At 41.0% G+C, this 24,002-nt stretch overlaps 3 protein-coding genes across 10 annotated transcripts in view; 2 read left to right on the top strand and 1 right to left on the bottom strand.

The window, feature by feature from the left end:
- Window positions 1-4,584, top strand: part of srrt (serrate RNA effector molecule homolog (Arabidopsis)) — a 10,931-nt gene extending 6,347 nt beyond the window's left edge. For 2 of the 5 annotated variants that reach the window (XM_034890570.1, XM_034890574.1), the window contains 8 exons: window positions 737-934; window positions 1,034-1,204; window positions 1,445-1,598; window positions 1,865-2,058; window positions 2,254-2,408; window positions 3,900-3,994; window positions 4,087-4,186; window positions 4,317-4,584. In XM_034890570.1, coding sequence (XP_034746461.1) covers window positions 737-934; window positions 1,034-1,204; window positions 1,445-1,598; window positions 1,865-2,058; window positions 2,254-2,408; window positions 3,900-3,994; window positions 4,087-4,186; window positions 4,317-4,392 — 1,143 coding nt within the window. In that variant the 3' untranslated portion in view covers window positions 4,393-4,584. Of the gene's footprint in view, window positions 1-736; window positions 935-1,033; window positions 1,205-1,444; window positions 1,599-1,864; window positions 2,059-2,253; window positions 2,409-3,899; window positions 3,995-4,086; window positions 4,198-4,316 lie in introns of all 5 variants that reach the window. The other 3 variants (XM_034890571.1, XM_034890572.1, XM_034890573.1) reach the window with 3 other exon arrangements.
- A 425-nt stretch (window positions 4,585-5,009) lies between these two features.
- mogat3b (monoacylglycerol O-acyltransferase 3b) lies at window positions 5,010-10,204 on the bottom strand. Its single transcript, XM_034890576.1, has 9 exons — window positions 10,101-10,204; window positions 9,491-9,614; window positions 8,981-9,071; window positions 8,685-8,792; window positions 6,559-6,629; window positions 6,060-6,264; window positions 5,747-5,921; window positions 5,467-5,651; window positions 5,010-5,382 (listed from the first exon to the last, which is right to left on the bottom strand). Exons 1-9 carry the CDS (start codon window positions 10,145-10,147, stop codon window positions 5,228-5,230), a joined length of 1,161 nt encoding a protein of 386 aa, XP_034746467.1. The 5' UTR covers window positions 10,148-10,204; the 3' UTR covers window positions 5,010-5,227.
- A 179-nt stretch (window positions 10,205-10,383) lies between these two features.
- LOC117955834 (neuronal tyrosine-phosphorylated phosphoinositide-3-kinase adapter 1) overlaps window positions 10,384-24,002 on the top strand; it is a 31,813-nt gene continuing 18,194 nt past the window's right edge. For 2 of the 4 annotated variants that reach the window (XM_034890558.1, XM_034890561.1), the window contains exon 1: window positions 10,384-10,456. The gene's annotated coding sequence lies outside the window, so the exon portion shown is untranslated. Of the gene's footprint in view, window positions 10,457-12,772; window positions 13,351-13,939; window positions 14,163-24,002 lie in introns of those variants that run through there. The other 2 variants (XM_034890559.1, XM_034890560.1) reach the window with 2 other exon arrangements.

Here is a 24,002-nt window from a genome sequence, read left to right on the forward strand (position 1 = left end):
GGAAAATGGCTGCAATGAAACAAAGAGTGAAAAATTTAAAGGGGTCTGAATACTTTCCGTACCCACTGTATGTCAGCAAATCAGAGCTCCAATGATAGCTGTTGTATTTAGAAAAAAAACAGTTAAAGTGCCCATATTATGCTCTTTTTCAGGTTCATAATTGTATTTAGAGGTTATATTGTAATAGGTTTACATGGTTTAATTTTCAAAGAACCCCGCATTTTTTGGCATACTGCACATTGCTGCAGCTCCTCTTTTCACCCTGTGTGTTGAGCTCTCTGTTTTAGCTATAGAGTGAGGCATCTCACTTCTGTTCCATGTTTGTTGGGAGTCGCACATGCGCAGTAACTAGGTAAGGACTACTACCCAGTCAGAAGCAGAGTATGAGGGCGTGCCACGCTAACAGCTAGGCGAGCATTATAACATCTTACAAAGTGACGCACATTCGTCACGGAAGTAAAGGCTGGACAGTAACAGAGCTGTTTGGAGCAGTTTGTGAATAGTGTTGTCTGTTGGACATGGTAAGTCCCTTTGGGGTTGACTTTGGGCTTTTTCACTTTGTAAACCTATAACATGCACAAAAAGATGTATTACACTAGAAGAAAAGGGAAAAAGCATAAAATGAGCACTTTAAGGGTGCCTTGGATAGTCTATTGTGCCTGTTTTTGTTACTTGTATAATCTCTTAAATTGCAGTTGAGGCTGTTAAAACGGTCTTACACTCTTACCTTTCACAGCTGCGAGACTGTGAACTGGCACCAGGCGTGAACCGGGACCTGGCCCGGAGGGTGCGTAATGTTAACGGCCTCACTCAGCACAAGCAGGTGCTTCGCAACGACATCAAGCTGGCTGCCAAGCTCATTCATGCCTTGGACGAGAAGGGAGACCTGTGGAGCATCAAGTCCCAGGAAGACAGGCACAGAGAGAGCACAGAGGTACAACGCTGATCATCAATTACAATTTAAGCAGATTGTTCTCGGATGATCTCGCTGTAACTAAATTATTCATTCATGTTTGGTTTGTGATTTCAAAAGTTGCCAGCTCAGAACCCCATCTTGAAGAACATCACAGATTATCTGATAGAGGAGGTGAGTGCTGAGGAGGAGGAGCTCCTGGGCTCGGGGAGTGGGATGGATTCAGAGGAGAACACCAAGGAGGGAAACCCTGCAGAGACTACTGTGGAAAGGGATGAAAAACTAGCCAAGGTTTGACTCTTGCAGTTATAGCTACATTTAAGAATCCACATGCAGCATAATTCTGTATCAAAACAATGCATTATATCTGTTTGTTCTCTGTCCTCTTTTGAAAGCAGACTGATTTTTTTCCTTGTGTCCTTGAAGTACTATGTCAGTCATTCAGATGGCTGCCTAGAACCGGCTTATTTGGTGAATAAAATCGTAACGTTCCGTCTTTGTAACGTTTCTTTGGCGTCTATGTTGTTGCAGGTTTTGGATCGTCTGGTCTTGTATCTGCGTATCGTGCATTCAATTGACTACTACAACACCTGTGAATACCCTAGTGAGGATGAAATGCCCAATCGCTGTGGCATGATCCATGTACGTGGACCCATCCCTCCTAACCGCATCACACATGGTGAAGGTCAGTGTTTCCCATGTTTGTGTTATTTAACGTGGATTACTGGAGGGAAAATCAATATTATATGTAGAAATGTGTGTTCCTGTTTAGCTTTCTTTGTTAGTTGAACATAAGCTGTGACAAGTTTTCTATCACACTTTTCCCCCACAGGCTCTTACACCATTTTGCCGCAGTTTCTCATCAACTTAAACCTCATATATGTTTGTAATGGATGCAAAACTTTATAATGCACCCCTATCATTTGTGAACGTACATTTCTTTTGCTACAGTGCAACAATGGCAGAAGATGATGGAGGAGAAGCTGAGTCCTCTATTTAGTTTAAAAGAAATCCTGTCTGAGGAGGAGGCAGGGAAGATGGGCCGCAAGGATCCTGTGGAGGAGGTGGAGAAGTTTGTGAACGCCAACACTCAAGAGCTGGGGAAGGACAAATGGCTCTGCCCACTAAGTGGCAAGAAATTCAAGGTGAGGACTTGTTAAACAGCATTCAGGAAAGCACAACACGGGATCTGATTGAGTAAATCTCTTCAACGGTTTGACATGTTTTGAGGATTTTCTTCTTTTGCTGGAAAACTATAAGATTCTACATAACTAGAAGATCTGATTCGCTGCTTCATTGTTAAAGTGATGCAACCTTTTGCTTTTTAAATAAATTTCAAGGGTCCAGAGTTTGTACGTAAGCACATCCTGAACAAACATGGGGACAAAATTGAAGAAGTGAAAAAGGAGGTGGTGTTCTTCAACAATTTCCTGATGGATGCCAAGAGACCATCGCTGCCAGAGATGAAACTTCCTCCTCTTCCAGGCCCAGGTGAAATTCCCCCATCATTTTTAATTCGTCATGGTAATACCGTACACCGTGGTAAAATAGGGAGGAGGTTTGACGGTATCAACATTTGGATGCCCCCCAACTCTAGTCCACAACTATATGAACGCTTTCTCTCTGGTTTATTTATTTATTTTTTGGCCATATTTGTTCGCTAGATATCAAAGTTGAGAGAGATGAGGAAATTGTTAAAATTTGGACTTGATCCCTGGACTTTGCGCGTTGAGGAAAGAACCTCTATATACAGTGAGGCAAATAAGTATTTGAACACCTGAGAAAATCAATGTTAATATTTGGTACAGTAGCCTTTGTTTACAATTCCAGAGGTCAAACCTTTCCTGTAGTTTTTCACCAGGTTTGCACACACTGCAGAAGGGATTTTGGCCCACTCCTCCATACAGATCTTCTCTAGATCAGTCAGGTTTCTGGCCTGTCGCTGAGAAACACAAAATTTGAGCTCCCTCCAAAGATTCTCTATTGGGTTTAGGTCTGGAGACTGGCTAGGCCGACAGTAGGGATGGTGTTCTTGGGATGGTTCTCATCATTGTTCTTCCTCCAAACACTGTTAGTGGAATTGTGACCAAAAAGTTCGATTTTGGTCTCATCTGACCACATAACTTTCTCCCATGACTCCTCTGGATCATCCAAATGGTCATTGAAGAACTTAAAATGGGCCTTGACATGTTCTGGTTTAACCAGGAGAACCTTCCGTGCCATGCCTGATTTCAAACCATGACGTCTTAGTGTATTACCAACCTTAACCTTGAAAACTGTGGTCCCAGCTCTTTTAAGGTCATTAACCAGCTCCTCCCGTGTAGTTCTGGGCTGATTTCTCACCTTTTTTAGGATCATTGAGACCCCACGAGGTGAGATCTTGCATCGAGCCCCAGTCCGAGGGAGATTGACAGTCATCTTGAACTTGTTCCATTTTCAAATGATTGCTCCAACAGTGGACCTTTTTTCACCGAGCTGCTTGGACATGTCCCCGTAGCCCTATCCAGCCTTGTGGTGGTGGACAATTTAGTCTCTAGTGTCTTTGGACAGCTCTTTGGTCTTGGCCATGTTACTAGTTGGATTCTTACTGATTGCATGGGGTGGACAGGTGTCTTTATGCAGCTACCGACCTCAAACAGGTGCAGCTAAATTTGGGTAATAAATGGAGTGGAGGTGGACATTTTGAAGGCAGACTAACGTCTTTGAGGGTCAGAATTGTAGCTAATAGACAGGTGTTCAAATACTTATTTGCAGCTGTATCATACAAATAAATAGTTAAAAAATCATACATTGGGATTTCTGTATTTTCTTTTTTAGATTATGTCTGTCACAGTGGACATCCACCTAGGATGACAATTTCAGACCCCTCCATGATTTCTAAGTGGGAGCACTTGCGGGGTGTTCAAATGCTTATTTTCCTCACTGTTTGTGCGCCTGCTCTACCAACTGAGCTAACCCGGCCGCTCTCTGGTTGGTTTTGTCCTTCAGGTTTGCTCTCTCCCAGCATGCCATTTCCTCCTCAAGGTCCTCAGGGTCCAATGGGCTTTGGACAGCCTCGTCCACCCCTGATGGGCTATGGTGGTATGTTCTGACTACTTTTTTATCATAGTGGAAATTTGTTTTGTCTAGCAAACCACTATTCTTTAGTTAATTATGAGTCATTGTTTTAACAGGTGGACCACCTTACCCCCCAAACCAATACGGAGGAGGCAGAGGAAACTATGACAACTTCCGCGGACAAGGTGGCTACTTAGGGAAGCCACGCAACCTCAGGTGAGACCACTGTACGTGTGATCTTTATTTAATAGCTGTCTCCCTTTTCCACTATTGGAGAATTGTAAACCTATTTTAATTTCTATTCTTCCTGTGTCCGTATTTCTCCTTGCACCCTCAACCATCTTAGAATGTCACGCGGTGATCCACGCAACATTGTTGAATATCGTGACCTGGATGCACCTGATGATATGGACTTCTTTTAGAAGGTTTGCTTGGTCCTTAGAGCCTGCAGTCTTTGCCAGTGTTATGCACTTGTGGGTTTTGTAGTAATTTGATTTTTTTCCTAAATAATTCATTTGTAACTGCAACACGAAAAATAACTTGCTGTAAACTTGGTTCCTCAATAAAATTGTGATTAAACTGCAATATGTATTTAATAAAACTGTTATTTGGATCAGACAGACTACATTTGCTTTGAAAAACGTGGGTTTAAGGTTAGAAAATGGGATGGGATTTTGACATTAACACGGAATTTTTTTTAACATGATTCTTTGCTCTTGATTTTCTCTGTTGCACATGTCTCAAGACTGCATCCTACCCAGTTGTAAATGGTTGCCCTCTTCTGGGTAAACCATTGAGTTACATATGGTTATGAGTGTTGACAGTATGTTACAGCTGTTAACTGGAAGACAGGGGTGCAAGACATTTTAAGTAGTAAAGTAGAACGAATACTTGCACAAACTCAAATGAAAAATTAAAAGTTCTCTTGGTCCTGGTCATATTAATTTGTTGGGTTACCACTTGTTTGAGCAGGCACACGTATTGTGGAATAATTAGAAATGTGACTAATTGTAATGAAAATGTGGACAAATCTAGCACACAAGACTTTCACTGCTTTATGAATATATTCTTTTCACCAAGGAATCACATCTTACATTCATGAATATTTCAAATACAGTAGGAACTTGCAAAATAAAGCATGAACACAGAAAAGAAGCTGATCAATCTATTGTTTAAGAAGTTTAACACATCAGATCCACACTCGGATTAAAAGCAGCAAATTTAAACTGCTACACAAATAATTTGGATGTGGAATTTCTAAAGTATCCGAAGCTTGTGACCTTTAGAAAGTCCACAGCTGACTTTGTGTTCATGGAACAACTTAGACAGGGCCTCCATGTACAGTTTATGATAGTGGTTGACCTCCTCCTCAGTAGGTGTGACACGCTTTGGCACCGAGATTGGAGATCCCACTGGAAGTAGCAGAGAGTTAGGAAAAAAAATTTAAGCCGGCACAGGACAGGAAGTTAGGCTCATTGACATAATTGAACACTCACCAACGGTAGTGACTGGAGTCCTGTAGGGCAGGAATAGTAAGTGCTCGCCGACAAATAGACACGGGGAAAAACCCATAATCTTTTTAAACAGTTCTTGTAACCTCCGACCTAGACTGCTTTCAGAGAAAATCACCTGCTGAAAGAGTTCATTCTCCCCAAATGAGTAAACAGGCACCAGATCAGCCCTGTGGAAGATCAGGGGTTATATCAGTTGTTGGCTACATGTGAGTATAAAGATGACTGACAACTGCTATATTATTTTTAATAAAAGTGCTCATACCCAAACTCGAGGGCCACCCTGACAAATCCTTTTCTATTCTTCATGACCACAGCATTTACTCCAGGAGAGGATGACAGAGCCTCAGCAGCGCCCCCTATCACAATCACAACTGCATTTCCCTTGCCATTTTTTGAAAGGAGGTGGCCAAGGCTTGGTTTGCTGACTGGACAGATACCTGATCAGACAAAGTAAGACAGTAACAAATCACATATAGACCTTGTTTGTCTTCCATTTGTATTCTGAAAAAGGTTAAGGGTTCCATATGGTTGATGTTAATATGCTCAGTCCTTTAGTTGAACAGTGTTCTAAATACCTGCACTCATCAGATACTCCCTAAGGATAGGTAGCCTGAAAAGTCCTGCCAATACCACTAGGGTGGCTTTCATCCCAGGAAACACCTTAGTGAAGCCACAGCTCTCCGTGCTGAAGCAGGAAAAGCCACCAAAACTCATGATACCATGCGGATGACATCCTAGGATGTAGTTCTTGTTAGGATTCAGCTCGGCTGTCTTCACAATCTGTGCATAACAGAGTTGAACAGTCGGTCTGTTAACCATTAAACCAAATCCACTTACTCTGTACATTATGTTATTGAATGGGAGTTTTAAAAGCAGATTCTCACAACAATTTTTTTTCTTATAGATTTATACCAAATATGTAAGTCCACCTTTATAAACAGTCACAGCAGATAATATCCAGGTTGATTTTAAAGGTAAAAGCTACTTTTGTTTCAATATAAAGTTATGCTATTGGTAGTGGTCACATCCATGTGTTCCAACCAAATCAAATGAACACCAAAACCTGAAACTTACTTTGATTGGGAAAAAATCTCTGAGGTGCTCCCAAACCCTCCACTTCCTCACAAATGTTGTTCTCCTGCCCCCTGACGGAGACATTAGAAATCTTAGAGACAATGTCAACGGCTTACTACACACTAACTGTGACAGTTTCTATAATCGCAGCAGTACATGGTTTTTCCACATCCAGACTACACAACTGTAGTGTGCTCACCCTGAGAAAAGTGGCAAAATGTTTTCGCGTATACCCCAAAACAGGGTGTGCTGTTGACGGGCACTGTTCTACCAAAATGCAATGCACAAAGTAAGTTGAGGTCACAGTGAAAAATTAACACTCCAAAACACCTAAAAAAAAAAAAGATATTTGGAAAACAATTTCCTTTCTCCAAGCTTACTGGGCAGAGGAATTCTAAACTAGCAGTTTGAAGTGTCAGTGTGTTGGTTTCTTGTACAGTGGGGAGAACAAGTGTTTCAAGCACTGCTGATTTTCATACTTACAAAGCATGTAGAGGTCTGTCAATTTTTTTTTCCTCTTTCAAATCATAGGTACACTTCAACTGTGAGAGACGGAATCTAAAAACAAAAATCCAGAAAAATCACATTGTATGATTTTTAAATAAATTGTTTGAACTCGTTACCTGTATAAAAAGACTCCAACCTCTCCACAATGGCTAAGACCAGAGAGCTGTTTAAGGACATAAGAGATAAAATTGTGGACTTGCAAAAGGCTGGGATGGGCTACAGGAAAACAAGCAAGCAGCTCGGGGGGAAGGCAACCACTGTTGGAGCAATTATTTGAAAAAGGAGTTCAAGATGGCAGTCAATCCCCTCGGTCTGGGGCTTCATGAAAGATCTCCCCTCGTGGGGACTCAATGATCATGAGGAAGGTGAGGAATCAGCCCAGAACTACACAACAGGACCTGGTCAGTGACCTGAAGAGAGCTGGGACCACAGTCTCAAAGAAAACCATTACTAACACACTACGCCGTCATGGATTAAAATCCTGCAGCTAGGTCCCCCTGCTCAAGCAAACGCTCGGTCAGGCTTGTGAAGTTTGACAATGACCATCTGGATGATCCAGAGGAGGAACAAGAGAAGGTCATGTGGTCTGATGAGATATAAATAGAGTTTTAGTCTAAACTCCACTCGCCGTCTTTGGAGGAAGAAGAAGACGGATGAGTAAAACCCCAAGAACACCCTCCCAAGCATGAATGTGGAAACATTCTTTGGGGATGCCTTTCTGCTAAGTGGACGGGATGACTGCAACGTGTTGAGGGGAGGATGGATGGGGCCACCTATTGGTGAGATCTTGGTCAACAACCTCCTTCCATCGGTAAGAGCGTTGAAGCTGGGTCGTGTCTGGGTCTTCCAGCCGCAACCATCCAGACCTGAAACACACAGCCAAGGCAACAAATGGAGTGGCTCCTTAAGAACCATCTCAAGGTCCTGGAGTGGCCTAGACAGTCTCCAGACCTGAACCCAATAGAGAATCTTTGGAGGGAGCTGAAAATCTGTATTGCACAGCGACAGCCCCATAACCTGAAGGATCTGGAGAAGGTCTGTATGGAGAAGTAGGCCAAAATCCCGGCTGTAGTGTGTGCAAACCGGGTCAACAACTACAGGAAACCTATGATCTCTAATTACAAACAAAAGGTTTCTGTACCAAATATTAAGTTCTGCTTTTCTGATGTATCAAATATGAATGTCTTGCAAAGAAATGTAAATTCATTTATGAAAACAATGTGATTTTCTGGATTTGTTTTACATTCCGTCTGTGTACCCATGATAAAAATTACAGACCTCTACATGCTTTGTAAATAGGAGAACCTACAAAATAAATATACTGATTAGCATATAGTCTGTGTAGAGTGAATGTGCAGCATTGAATTGGGACAGCGATACACAACCGTGTATACTAATTATACAATTTTATTTTTTTATTTAAGGGTGTTCACAAAAGCGGCTTTACCAGCATCCATAATTCAATGATTTCCAGTTGTGATATGTCTCATGGGAGTATAATACACTAAAAAGTAAACTCTACCGCTTGTAAATTGTATACACTTGATTGCGAAATTGAGAGACAGCTCACTGGATTGTTCCATTTTTCGTGGATGCTTGAGCGATTTCATTTCCTTTACCTCTTTCAGGTGTTTGCCAGTCAATCGCGAGCCATATGAAGTACAGAGTGGAGAGCGGCCACAATGAAGTAAACATAAGGGACACCATCAGGATACTACAGCTCAGTCCTGACATCGTAGTGTACATGTTGGAGTTACAGGAGATGGCAATTAGTATGAATACAGTGCATTAAAGGTGCAGTGACAAGCTTGTGAATTAACAGGTGAGCAAATTATAACTATAGCAAAATGCTCTTTTGAGAGAGCTATAAAGAGAGATAGATAAATATAAGGAGGGTTAATGTAGTGGATCTTACCCAAGAAGAGAAAGCTGAGTACCCATTGCAGAGTACTCACTGCCTCTAAAAACTTCTTCCACTGAGTTTTTTGTTTTGTCATTCCTTCAACCTGGAGGCCATATCATTCATTTTCAGCAATCACAACACTTAAAACTGGGCATATAATATAAATAAAAGGTCATGGTATATAAATCATATTGCATGCCAGTAGAAATGACAAGTTGCTTATCTGAGATGACATTTATGATAGGAGCCTTCATACTAGACATCGGATTGCATCAGGAATGAACACTTCAGCTTTTGCTCTTAATCTTCCTTTAGGGGAAGTTATCGGCCTAAAAACTTGCAATGCAGGCAGCAGCCTAATGATATGATTTATGAATCAGCTGGCAGACGTAACCTAGCGAAACCGTTTTCATTTGCTCATAAATAAAACTCAAACAAAACACCTTTGCCCAAAACTCCTTAAGACACCATAAAACTAATTTTATAAAATCATACTGCTAGCCATAAAATATAATACTTTACCTTATTAGAGTTTGTATCAAAGTTATTTTGAATGGATGCAGGTTCAGCAGTTGAGGGAAAGCACAGCGGGCAGGATGCACTTTGACCATTTAAAGCTGCTGATAACGAATCCACTCCCCCGATACTTTGACACAAGAAAGCAATGTCAGAGATAAACATGGCAAGTTTAATAGTTGGATACTTTTTGCACAGCGTCTCCTAGAGGACATGCAGTAATAATAATATTAATAATTGCATGATCAGGTTGGTGTTATGGGTCTCCTTTGTAGCTGGGCACTCTAGTGGCCAAAAAGATTATGTGTCTATCTCTTCTGATGCTATGCTAAAAAATACTGACTTTTCTATGAATCTCATCAACTGACACGGATAGCTTTAACCAGAAATATTGCTCTTGCTCACTATGTTTTTAATCAATTCAGGCTACTGTTAGTGAAGCTCAACACTTCCTGCAGATGTTCACCAATACAAGCCTTTCTCATAGTGAAGGGACTCTGCACCCTGAACCAATGGAAGGCTTTTAAGGAACAACAGAGAGAGAAAATGGCAGCTAAGAATGAATTGCAATTTTGGTATTGTACCGACCTACGGCCTACATTAATATTATGTATACCTGTGCTTCTCTGGTTCTGTCATGGCTGCAAAAGGGTAAATTTTCATTAAAGGTGACGCACACTCACGCAGGTGTTTTTAATGGCCCCGGCTGATTGGACCGCCAGTCGGTTTAAAGTTGGGTGGAGCTTTGCTGGGAGATATGTGATGTCATCAAACTCTGTAAACCAATAAGAATGTTAAGAGTGTAAGTTGTCCCGCCCCAACAGGTGCAACACAATGAACAGCTGGATGAGGGCGATGCCGATTAAGTGCAGGTTGTACACACCCACCCAGTCCTGAGCAGAGGTCTTATCAGGTGAGAGCACCTGCTCAGGTGGACTATGGCTGTGCAGGGACTTCAACATTTAATCACATGTGAGTCTCATTACACAGCGGTGCAGTCAAAGCCTTATGGGAGATGTAGTTGTTGAATGCTAACAAAAGACTGGAACTTTAAAATGAAATGTTATTAGCTGGTACAGTAGTGTGTTTTGATTTATTTTAGAATATACGTACATTTAAATAAAAATAATATATATTTTAAAGAGGGAAATCCATGAGGATGTTTCAGCTTTTTTAGAACGACAATTAAAAGAAACACTTTGATAACGAGGCTAGTGTTACAGAGGCCAAACTGGAAATGGTGCTTTCCCCTACAGCTTACTACATAATGGTCAACATGAGCATCATTTTGACATATTTGTACTTACATATTTCAATTGTCTGCTACTTTCTACTTTTACTCCACTACAATTCAGAGGAAAATATTGTTCTTACACCACTAAATTTATTTGACAGATTTAGTCACTAGTTACTTTGCAGATTCAGATTAATAATACTATATATATACAGTACTGTGCAAATGTCTTAGGCAAGTGTGAGTAAATGCTGGAAACTAAGAATGCTTTCATTCGTTTGTTTATTTTTATCAAGTTATAAAATGCAAAGTGAGCAAACAAAAAATCTAAATCACAGTAAATTACTACCCTTCGCCTTCAAACCTGCATCACTTCTTATAGGTACACTTGCAAAAAGTTGTGATCGTAGATGCAGTGATCGGCCGAGGAAACTTAGGGCAGCAGATGAAAAACACATCAAGCTTATTTCCTTTAATTGCTTTAATTGGAAGATGTCCAGCAGTGACATCAGATCAGAACTGGCAGAAACCAGTGGGACCAGGTACTCCCATATGCTGTTGGGAGAAGTCTGGCCACAAGTCATAAAAGCCATACCTCCGACTATTGTTTTTTGTAATGGTGAGTTGCTTGGCCTTGTTGCTATGTCAGACCTATAAGAATTGCTGCTGGTTTGAAGGTAAAGGGTAGTTATTGACTGTGATTTACATTTTTCTTTTGTTCACTCACTTTGCATTTTGTAAATTATTAAAAATATACTCATTATTTATATTTTTAAAAGCATTCTTACTTTACGGCATTTTTTCACACCTGCCTAAGACTTTTGCACAGTACTGCAAATAAACAAATGTTGGATTTGATTTGATGTTTTGATTCATTGATCCCTTAAAGTGATGTACATATCATCAATAATTAGTATAATTAATTATATACTGAACATTGTTCTGAAAATGATTCTTTCTGCATAATGAGTATTGTTTTGGGGTAGGCCTATTTAAGCATATTTTTGAGGCTAATACTTTTGTACTTTTACTCAAGGAAAATCTTGAATGCAGTACTTTTCCTTGTAACAAAGTATCTCTATATTGTGTAGCCGCTTTAAGTGAAAGATCTGAGCAGTCTTTCACATAGAATTGAAACGATCCGCTCTAAGTGACAATATCATCTCTAAATGACAATGTCAGAAATGTCTGAAGACAGCGTGGACTTTCTTCAGGTGCCTGCTCGTTGAGGTGACCCTCACAGCCATACTCTGACCCGTGCACATTGCTCTACAGCTTTATTTGTTGCCGTGAGAGTCCAAAGGTCTTTCTTGATAATAGCCTACATGATTAGGCCTGTTTCTCAAGAGGGAGCACTAATTTCGGTTAGCGTTTCACTCTCTCAGCTGTCCTTAACTATACCATCTCCCGCAGACTTTAGGGGGCGTGTCAGCCTCACACAGGCCATGTGTTGACTAGTTGGTCATGTGACACCCCCCCCCCCCCAAAAAAAAAAACCCACCACATTTGTAGGCTTAGGCTTTAGTTACATTGTCCCACACGCCTTAAAAGAGAATTTAAACAAATTACATTATTAAGACGGTGTTTTCCTTTTCTACAGAATCTGGATTCCCAAACTGGATCAGTCAGATCTTATTTTATTTCTCCCCCATGGCTTTAATTTAAACAACTAATCATCCAGTCACACCAATATCCCTATGACGTCTTAGTCTACTTTATATGTCTGAGGTTTGGGTTTAAGGCGAGCCTTTAAAAAAAAAAAAAAAAGTGTTTTATCTCCCATTGACATCCCAATAATGCTTCTATACTATTCCCACATACGGCTTTGTTTTTGTGTATTCTAATAATATAGTCCTTTATTAGTTGAAAAAAAGTCCTCCGCTACTTTATCAACCCCCCCAGACATGTAATGAGCCTGCTGCTGAATCCTAGTATGAATCGTGAAGCGAAATTTAATTTGGGTCTGCTGATAACTGTCTCTCGTCTCAGTTGGACTCAAAGACCTCGGATGCTTCCCCCCCCCCCCCCCTATAAACAACCACTGGTCTGCTCTCAGGAAGTACGTATGAATATTAATATGGATGCAAACACACAGTGAGGATGCCCAGCGCTTGAACCAACACAGCGCGCTGATATCTGCGCATCTTTGTTTGGACGTTTTATTTCTGTTCTGTGGCCGAACTGAAAGCATGTTTCTTTTGCGGAGGTCGCGCCTGAACCACGTTTGAAGCCTACAAGGATGGCGTTGCACCTGAGTGTTTGCAGAGGGAGCTTTTGTAACGTCGCATTGAATTGCACCATGGTTTTCAATCAGATCTCACACCGGCCAGGCTACACCGAGCCTCGGTAGTAGCCTACAGTCAGCGCGCTGTTTATCATAAAAATGGAAGACCTTACACGTCAAGAAAAGGCGTCAGTCCGGTAATATGCGTCTGAATAACTGATTTTTCATTCCCACGTCAATTGACACATCTGGGAAAGGATTTTTTCCCCCCTCCCCTCCAGTCTACCAAGACAGCTGTGTCATCAACAACCGGCGTGGTGTTGTTGTTGTCTGATTTTTACGAGCCTGGGCCACTGGATATCGGCACAGTCTGCCTCTGCGCCAGCCTTAGGCTACCCCGTTTCTAAGGTAGGCATCGCACCTTCGTTAATATCATGTTTTCCTTTTATAAGTCACCGCATCATTTGCTTACATCACCTAGCCATATAACCAGCTGTCATAGTCAAAATGCACTGTCTGCCTAATTAGCAGCAGGGAATACGACGCTGTAGTGCGGAGGATGCACGGGCCTGATGGCATTTTTACGCGTAAAAAAGGTTGACCGTGAGCCGCTGCGTGTTCGCAAGCCAAATTATTCAACCTTGAAGCCTCACAGCCCATGGCGGCGAATATAAGGCCCGTAGTCTGACTCAAAACACAGAAAAATATGGGTAGATATGGCAACACCGCCGCGCAATGCAACCCACAGCCCGCGTTTAAGTTCAGTCGTGACAGACCTTCTAAATATTTCACTAAAAACAAGCCTCACTCAGCTGACTGGTGATGCTGGAGCATGCACGGCGTTAATAATCAAATACCTACACCCCGTCAGTGTGAGGAGCCTCGTTCTGCAAGGCCGATGGAAACATCTGCATGTTTACGGATAATGAGAGTGTAGCAGGGTCGCAGGGTGCGTGTGGAATGGGCGGTAGATACTCTGATTGTGAAGACGCTGGTGATGCTTGTGTGCTTGTGCGCAGCCAGGTGAGGATGTGTTGGCGCGTCTTTGAGGTGCGGGAGAGGCAGGCGTCTGGACGAGGAAAGCCTCGATCATCACATGTGTTTTTTTTTTGTTTTTTTTTAGATGATATACCCAATAAAGTGCCGCAGTATCACACCTTAAATCCAGTACGAGACGATCCACATGGATCGAGGGGTTGGGAAATAAACGTGAAATTAAGGTTAGTCAACACTGCTTCTTTCCCCCCCCCTTTTCCGGGCGTGACAGCCACTCACACACACCATCACACACACTGGGAACATTCTTCTTCACCAACCCACCACAAGCTTAAATACATGTCAAATGAAAACGTTTGTTATAGTTATTTGCTACCTGACTGGCTTTGATATCTCTTTCTGTGTTTGGAAGAATAAGCTTGACTTGGCTGGAAATGTTATTTCATTTCAGTTTTGAAATAAGAAGGAATCTGTTAGTACTGCTACAAAAAAATGTAAGATATTAAAAAGCTTGGGTGCAGCTATCATAAAAACTGCAACTTCTACTGAATATAACAGACATTCCTATGTGACTGTAGAAACAGGATGATGAATTTTTTTGGGGGGGGGGGGGGGGGGGGGGGGATGAAGCACCAGCATGTTGGACACTTCACTATCTGCCTGAAATTGAACTGAAATATAAAATGGAACTAATTACCAGTCAGTCTTGCTTGACCTTGGAGCAGAATATGGCAGAACATCTTCCTATGACTTTAAGTCCTGCTTAGGCAAACAGAGACAGCGAAACCAGATCTGATATGTGACTCGTGTGCTGTTTGGTTCAAGCACATCTTGGTACTGAAAGAGGGGAGCGAGCGGGGATGGTTTGGAGCAGCTGTGAGTTTGGGGTCATTGAGGGCAGGCTGTGAGCCACACATACTGTGCAGTGTGTCTTAAATGCAGAGACAAAACCATGGCTCACACAACCTCCTCTTGCTCGCCTGGTGATCCCAAACTCAGTCCAGAAATGTGATTTAAAACAGGAAACAGCAACTGTATGTGGCAGCAAATAAATCATGATGTATTCAAGGAAAGAATAAAAGGAACCAGTGTTTTCAGTAAAGGAGAAAGGATTCTGACTACATTTGAGCTTTTTTTCCATAAAGTGGATGATTCAGTTGCTCTGACCGGCAGTGTAGGCCTACATCATGTCTCCTTCCAAAAAGGATGAGCAATTCAGTATTAGGTTTGGGAGATTGAATAAATACACAGATATACTGGAGTCAGAAAGAGCGAGGGAAGGCCCACACAGGGCCAGAGAGGAGAGGGACTGATGGATGTGCGACATACGTGGCAGATGCTGACATTTTAAGCCCATTTCTCTAGTCGAGTGAACACCCCTGTCTGGGGAGCAGAAATGGATTTTTTTGTCATCTTTTCTTGCTGTGGATTTCTTGGAGCATCTAAACAGATTGTTTACCTACAGTTTGAGCAGCAGCAGTCAATAGGTTGGTAAAGGTAATATATGTGGCTACTTCTGGCCAGTCGTGCAGATATTTCAAAATCAATACCGTTGTAGGCGTGTTTAGCTGGCTTCAGTGTGCATTGTTGTTTCTTTAAGGGGAGAACAGGTGCTTCTTCCATCTGTGGTTTCACCATCTTGGTTCTCTCAGCTTTGTCAGAGGGAGGTTGCATGAGAAATGATTCCACTGTAGCAAATGGGCGACATGAGTGACTGCTATCAGTTAGAATTAAGAAACTGTGCTTCTGGCTGTGTGTGCAGGTTTTCAGTGATCATCCCAATGGAGATATTTCTGGTTATTCGGTCTGAGAAGTAATTCCCTTTTACTACGAGTAGAACAGATGACTGTTTAGCTCAGAGGAAAGTTTGCCCCTAGTGGTTTTGAATTGAATCTTGCCATAGTTTTCTCTCCCATCACTGTGCTTCACTTCCCCCTACGCTCATGCTGAGTAAATAACAATCAAGTAAATGTGATTGAATAGCTCAGAGGAGCTGAAAGGATTAGTTGATTAATGGATTTTTTTATTGACAAAGAAAAATCAGCAACTGAACAATTTTGATAGTTGAATAATTGTTTTGTTTTTTCAAGCAAAAATAATAAAACAATGCTCCACATTGTCATATTCCAGCTTTTCAAATGGGAGGGTTTGCTGCTTCTCAGTAAACTGAGTAAGTTTGGGTTTTGGACTTTTGGTCAGACAAATCAAGACATTTGAATACGTCACTTTGGGCTCTGCAAAGTTGTGACTGCCATCTTTGTCTCGGCACTGGTATCACTGTAGCTCCATACTAATGTCTGTTTACATCTGTGTCCACTCAGAGATGATGGGAAACTGTCAAGATGAGGTGAATTTAAGTAAAGTGATTATTACTCCTCTTCATGTGTGTAGAAGCTGGCTGCTACATTGGAATTGTATATGTTATGGAGGTGTTGGTTGAGTGGCATGAGATGTTCTTTTTCAAATTAAGCTTGTTAATCTATTAACAAAGCAGTAGACTTCTTTCAGGGATGTTTCATCTTGCTATTGAATTTCCTTGTATTCAAAAAACGGTATATAACCCTTCTAATTAGAAAAGGAGTTAGCAAATAAGATGTATGTGTTTGTTAAATAGATCTATTCCATTCAAAAGTGGAATAAATATTGCTCAAAATTGAAACCGTAAACTTCAAGCTCCAAGGTTGAAACACAGGCTGTTATAAATGTATGAATGATGACCGAGCTAAGATAACCATGGTGACATCGGTGTGACATCATCAAGATCATTTCACACCAGACACTTGTCTTCACAAACTAAAAAACCATGAACAAATGCGGAGTGCCCCTTTAATCTTAAACTGTCCGTCACTAACATAGGTTAAATCAAATAAATTACCAAAACTACCATTTTAGGATTGTATTAGTATTGTATATTATCATAATGATGCTCATTTTTGAATCCTGCATCAACATTAAACCCTTCTAAATTTCATGTGGATTAAATCAACTTTTGATGCACTTGAGTCAGTCACAGTGTTTTATAAAAAGGTGTAGCGGTTCTCTCTGGTGGATCCTTGATCAAAGGGCATGCCATTTACCCGTGGTGTCCTGGGTACAAACCCTGCCTTGGACATTGTTAGATGTCATCCCCCTTTGTCTTCTGCCTCTCCTGGCTCTTTAATAATACGCTGTCCAGTAAAGAGAGGGAGACAAAAAGAAAAATTGAATCCCATTAGATTTTTTTTTTTTTTTAAGCTGTCTCTACGACTCTGAACTCCTCTAAACCGATAACAGCATACAGAGTCCTTGCTGTGCTTTAGCAATGATTGTAATCTATTTGTCTAATCGCTCTTTTAACGTGATGCACTGGATTCAGGGGCTGAAAAAAAACATGGTGAAATTTGAAATGGACAGACATCCCATGCACCCACTGGCTCTACAAATAAACACTGGCTTCTTATTGCTTTATTTGCGAGCTCCCTTTGTTTGTTGGCTCGCTGGGTGCTCCATAAGGTCATACATGTGTCCCCTTGTTTGACCGGAGGATGGCTGGGATGTACAGTACATGTCCAAATTAACCAGTGACAATTCAAATTAAATGCTCCCTTTTAAATGGTTTCTTTCTGGTCTGTAAGCCTCTTGCAGCACCCAAGTCTTCATTGCAGTGTGTAGTCAAGAGTAATGATGTGTGGTAATGATTTCCTTGAGGCAACTCATCTTTGTTCATTCCCCCTCTGTTTCCTTCTCATTAAACCTTTCATAACCATCTGCATGGTACCATGCAAAATAAATAAAGTCAGGAGTCAACAATTACTCCTCTCTTGTTGGCACAGAGGTCCCAGTCCCAAGCCATGTTAATCACTATCTATTTACATGTATCTGTGCAATGTCTTCCACATGGATAACCATGCAAGTATTTGGGACAGAAAGCAATATGTTTACAAGAATTTGTGTGCCATTCATCTTTTTTTTACCATCAAGAAGCCCTTAGCATAGTCATTTAAGCATCATTATGCGAGAACAGCAATTGGCAAGAAATGGAGTTACTAGTGGTCCACCTTGTAGCTCTATTTTCAATTATCCGTGTTTTAGCATGCATAAATGGTCCAAAGTGGTCTAGAGTCATGTGTTATTGTCTATATTCTCATTAAAGACACTCAGTAATTCACCAAAGACCTTCAAAAGACCTTGACTAACTAAATCATTAGGAGGCAGTAACATGTTATTTTTCTGGCAGCTGTATGTTGCAAACAGTGAAAATGTATGTTCCACATCGTTGTTGTCCTAACATGTCGCCGCCTAGCCAAACGTCTTTGCGCTACGTGGAAGAGCGAATTTGCTCTGCACTGCGCTCAAAGTTCAAAATATTTCAACTTTGACCTAGTTGCCGCTGACCTTTCGAAAGCGCAACCAAGTTAACAGCTGTCGCTTCAACGGTGACGAGCTTCCTTGCCACCATCAATGATGAATACTTGCGCTTTGCTTTCGGCGGCCAAGCAAATCGCTTTCATCTGTAGGCGGCTTAATGGTTGCAGAAGTATCTCACAGGGGCAATTCATTCGTTAATGGTTGCCAGCAAAAACTCAGGGTTCACCAACCGTATGTGAAACAGGCGAGTCTACACACTGACTTTAGAAATGCAAATCTGAATGCGGGATGACTTAAGTATGTGTTGTAAATGTCAGAGCAATCTTTATTTGTGCTGAAAAGAAGTCCAGCAGATTGGCTAGGTGTCAGCAAAAGGAGCTTCAAATACAAACATGTTGAGATTTAAAGGGTCTGTACTCGATATTCAGAACTTAATATAGCAGAAAATACATATTTGCTATAGCTATAGTTGAGTACTGGTGTCCTAACCAGAGAATAAATTCACACTCCCTCTGTGCGTGTTGTCATCCGAGCGTCTCTATTCTTTGTCTTAATAGCTGGTCTGGCCATGCGTGCAGGTGGCCATGAAAAACGTAGGTATTTACCATATTGGAGAACTGTGTTAGCCGTGTGGAGGTAAACCCAGCCCGCTGTTCAAGTGATGTGAAAATAGCCCCTTTTTTAAAGAAGGTGATCTTAAAGTCTTTTTTTCTATATAGCTTATGTCTGTTTACCAATTATTTTAATTGCATTTTTTTTTAAATTATAAACCCTGTAAAAGGTTTCAATTCTGGGTAAATCAAGGATCTGACTGATTGTTTTTCTACACAATCACTGGCAAATAAACAATGCCGGTTCAGAGCAACGTGTCGAACATTGGTGCATCAAAAACAATTACACGGTTGCAGCCGATGTAGCAGAGGTGAGACTGTACAAGTGTTACACTCCCATTTGTAGATGGGAGCCACTTGGGCCAAAACAAGTCTCTACACAAGCCACTCATCATCTTGTTAAAGCCAATGATGTTTTTCTATATGCTTTTTTGGGGAAGTACCATATGTAAGAAAATACTGCCTGGATCGGACACCCTGCGTTCTGCCGTTGCCCGCCATTTGCCCCACTTAGTGCCTGTTCATTTTATCCCGCTTAGTGCAGTGAACAGCGGGAATGACAGGAATAGGACTTGCTCAAGTGAGACCCTGAGCTGAAAACCTGCCAATCAAACCTGTAAGGCCAACGCGCCTGCACATTGTTACCACTTCTCTTGCTTTTCAGCTTGCAGTACAGACCCTCAAAATACTCTTGGACATGTCTGACATGATTTTCAACAACTCTTTAAAAAAGTGTCTGATGTGATTTTTTTTTTTTGTGTATGTATATTTTCTGTGTGTATGTCTTTGTGTGTGTGTGTGTGTGTGTATGTATGTATGTATGTATGTATGTATGTATGTATGTATGTATGTATGTATGTATGTATGTATGTATGTATGTATATATATATATATATATATATATATATATATATATATATATATATATATATATATATATATATATATATATATAGATAATATAGGTGTCAATTTCTCATTCCAGTGCATCAAAGTGTCTTCACAATATCTCTTTTTCTGAGTTACTGTCACCTTGGTGAACACTGTTGGGGCTAAACAACCGAGGGGTGGGTGGGTGGGTGTGTTGGTGTGTGTAGGTAGGTGGGTGGTTGTGCGTGCACGCAACCTACGCTGTGACTCGCTTATCGGGGGATTTTGAGCACAAGGAGTAGGATGATTTGAATGTTGGAAAACCACTTGTGGCCTAAATCTGGCTTTGCTAATCACACCAACGCAGCCGCTCCATCTTTCAATCAGAAGGTTCAACTCAGCAAGTGCACCAGCAGGTTTATTATTCTGATGTTGTTTATTAGACTTTTTATTTTTAGATAGAAATGACCAGTCTACATGTCCATTTGCCATTCTTTAGCCTCTCACTAAATATTGCAACTGCAAACAAGGCTTTCTGAGGCAATTTAAAATCTACTAGCTCTTTTTGAGATATGAGTCAAGCCCACTACAAGCTGCTCGGAGGCAAATCATACATCTAGTTTACAGTGATGTTGAGTTGATCCCTGTTTTGCTTTGGGCAAGTGGGCTTTGCTTAATTGTTGCTGAATAGTTTATGAGGTTGGTCTTGTTGGGGCAGGGACAGCCTGTGTGCCGAGGGCTATGATGTTTTTAGCTTCTTCTTTTTTTAAATTGGTGAATCAAATCCAAAAGATGGTATTTGAATCAGACAGTAAGCACATGTAGTGAAGTCAGGCTGTTCTGGATCATAAAGTAGTTTTAGCATTGGTTCAAGCAGGTTTGAGTTGGCTCTGATCATCCATGTTGTTTAGAGCAGACAGGACATTCCTCACTCCCATTTGACATAAGAAACATCATGTACTGTGGAATAATGTTGTGTACTCTCGCTTATATCTGTCAGTGTGGATTTCCATTTGATCAGTATTTAATAAATATCCTAGAAAAAACACTTGAAATGAAAACTGGGAGGCAAGCAATATTGCTGGGTAATCCACATCTAAAATAAGTCAGATCTTAGAGAAGGATGCTGGCTCAGTGAAGCATGTGCAGCTGCAGAGTGGAGCTCTTCCCCTCATGCACAAGGATGAGCATGGAGTTTTTTTTAAAGTTCCTACTCTTTTCCCTGCAGCGCTATACCTCAGTCTGGTTTTTACATACCAATAACACAAAGAGAAAACAAAACCGAGACTTTCTCTTTGCATATGAGGTGATTGATCTCTTCTTTTTTTTTTATGTAACGGACAAGAGAGTTTACTCACTGTACAGTCCTTAATAATGTCTAGGGCTTCACGCCACATGTAATGAAGGCTGTCCTCCTTCCCCCAAAAAAGCTTGCATAAGTTATTTGTTTAAATTGTATTTACAAGCCATATTTACATTTCCAGTGAGTGTGCCCTCTAGTGGATGTAGTAATTCTGACGGGAGCAAAGCAGGAGGTAAGGTGACAAAGTATAAGAGCCCATTATAATGTACATCCATGATAAGACCATGTAAATCCTAGATCAGTTATATTAGACGCAAATCCACAAATCGAGGCAAGTTATGTGTGTGGTTGGTAGTCAATGGGTCAAACAATCACTGGACCTTCATGCAGGAGACCCAGCTTTGGGTCCTGTTCAGGTTGTTTTGTTTTTTTAAACTTTGAAGTGCAGTAAGTAGCAAATATCCATGATTTTAACCCAAAACAGATATTTTTTTTTCCTAAACTTTAAGATGTTGTGTGTTAATGTAATCCAGCGGCAACCATTTCACAACGGCGTGTTTACAACTGCGAGCTTTACATTTTTAGATAGAAGGGCAGTAAACCCTCCTGTGGGTCTTATTTCCTGGCACCGCTAGGGGCACGCCTATGGGTCATATTAGAGAGTAGGAAAAAACGATCATTATCGTCATATTGTTTGGAGGACTTGCTATTGCACACAGTGCTCATTTTTGAACACATTCTAAGCATTGTTTTCATTGCTAAATTTTCGTTTCCTTTCTTTATTTTTTATGTGATGTTTTGAACCCTTTTATATGTGAATCAGTAAAAGTAAACAACATGGACTAAATGAAAACGTGACCAGTGTAGTCTAAGGGCATGTGGCTCTGTAGGTGTTCATGTATGCTAAGTGCATTTGGGCCACCTTGGTTACTGCGGATTCTAGCAGAAGATGATGAAGGCAAGGGCACACTCAGGTGGGAAATGGGGATCAGGGGTCATACACTGGCCGTCTCTTTTTGACCGGGGAGCTAATGATGAGTGGGGAGTTTCTATAGCATGTTACACTCTGTAACTGCATCCCTACACATTTTTAACTATTAACGATGAACACATTGTAGAGATGTTTACTTATGCAATCACACGGTAACAATACTAGATTAATTTGTTGACAGGAAAGGGGCATAGTTGAGACCAACACTAAGCATCTCTGCTTTTTTGTGACTCAAGGCTGTGTCCTGGTGGTAGCACAGGGCAAGGGGAACAGTGAAAGCTTTTTTTTTCTTCTTTTTTCTGTAGGGTATTTTTGGTTGCAGTCCATGAAAGATTTAGTGGTCACTCAGGTTGTACAAGACTGAGGCGGAGAATCCAAAGAGTGCAAAGTGTTGAGCATCTATATTTAAGTAAGGGTATTTGGGTTTTTGACCCCAAATGAATGATGCAACATGATTTATTCCACGTGACCATTCTTATAAAATACTAAAAATACGTACTCATTTTTATGTGCAAAACACCAGAAAGAGGTTAAGAGAAAAACTGTGCGAAAAACGTCTATGCCTCTTATGTTCCTTTCATCCCTGGCCTTGAGTGATGCATCAGCCTCTACATCTTCCTCCTCCTCTTTCTCCTCCTCCTCCTCCTCCTCCTGTCCATTCTCATCAGCCACAGGCGTTTTACTGCACAATGCAATATTGTAGAGCGTTCAGCACACAACAGCAGTACATGAAGAAAGAAAGAGAAGTGGAGTTTAGTGATGCACAGTGAGGGAATTATTTGAATAATCTCATTTTTTTTTCTTACCAGAAACACTTTAAAATACACATTAATTACAATAAATGTGCTAAAAGAACTGCACCAAGATTTTCTTCTCTCTCCATATTTTAAATTAACAAAATGCATCTGTGCCTGCTAAGCATGTCAGAATATCTAGTATATGAACCTTTTTTGCGAGATTGAAAGAGCGACCCAGAGCAGGCTATATTTAAGACAACAAGAGACAAGCGCTCCGTTGGACTCCCATAGTAACAGTTACAGACAGAAGTCTGGTCACACTACCAGAGGCATCTTTCTGGTTTCTGGATTTTCAAGGAGTTTTTTTTTACCTTAGGTCACTGTTTTGTTGTTGGGGCGAGCTGGACTGATTTTGTTTTTGTCATAACTAGTGTGTAAAAGCCAGCAGAGCATGTTGCTTGAAAGGTTTTCTGGCCTGCAGGTCGACCTGGCAGAGCCCAGGCTTTCCAGTGTCTCTTAAGTGTGCGTGTGCAGTACCGCTGTCAGAGGATTGCAACATCCTGTGTGTCTGACAGGAACCACTTTCAAGCCGTTTACCTTCTTTTTGGGTGGAATTACATGTTCCAAAGGAATGTTATTAAATTGAGGTAAATGATCATCTTTCATACGGCCAAACTCAGCACTCCAGATGGACAGGCAGTCCTTTAGACCCCAAAACAGACATTTACATCAAACCCAGTATTTGGAGAAATTAAAGTGGTGATTCAGACAATGAAATAGGGTGATTGGTTATGTCACGCCTAACTTAATTTTTCAAATTTTTAAAGGAGCATTTAATGCGTCCTTAAAAAGCTGTAGGCTGCTACCTGGATCAAGACATCTTGCTATCACTAGCAATAGGTGGACTCTACACCATCTCTCTGCTGGTGGTGATGCTATGAAAGGTTCAGTGTGTCAGTGTGTCCTTGATGTGTTAAGGGATATCCTGTCCAATTCAGAACACCTTCTGCTAACTGTTAATGCTTATTGGTGTGATATTGCATAAATGCTCTGACTGATCAAATGTTAAGGACACTATCTCTCATTGCATGTTGAGCTTCTGTTATCTGGCCGTTAATATTTTGCCATCATGACTTTATCAGAATAAAGTTAACTTTGGGAATACGAGCTAGTCTTTAAAACTTTCTCAGAAAGGGTAAAATATG

Source organism: Etheostoma cragini, chromosome 13 (assembly GCF_013103735.1).
Source record: "Etheostoma cragini isolate CJK2018 chromosome 13, CSU_Ecrag_1.0, whole genome shotgun sequence".
Lineage (NCBI taxonomy): Eukaryota > Metazoa > Chordata > Actinopteri > Perciformes > Percidae > Etheostoma > Etheostoma cragini.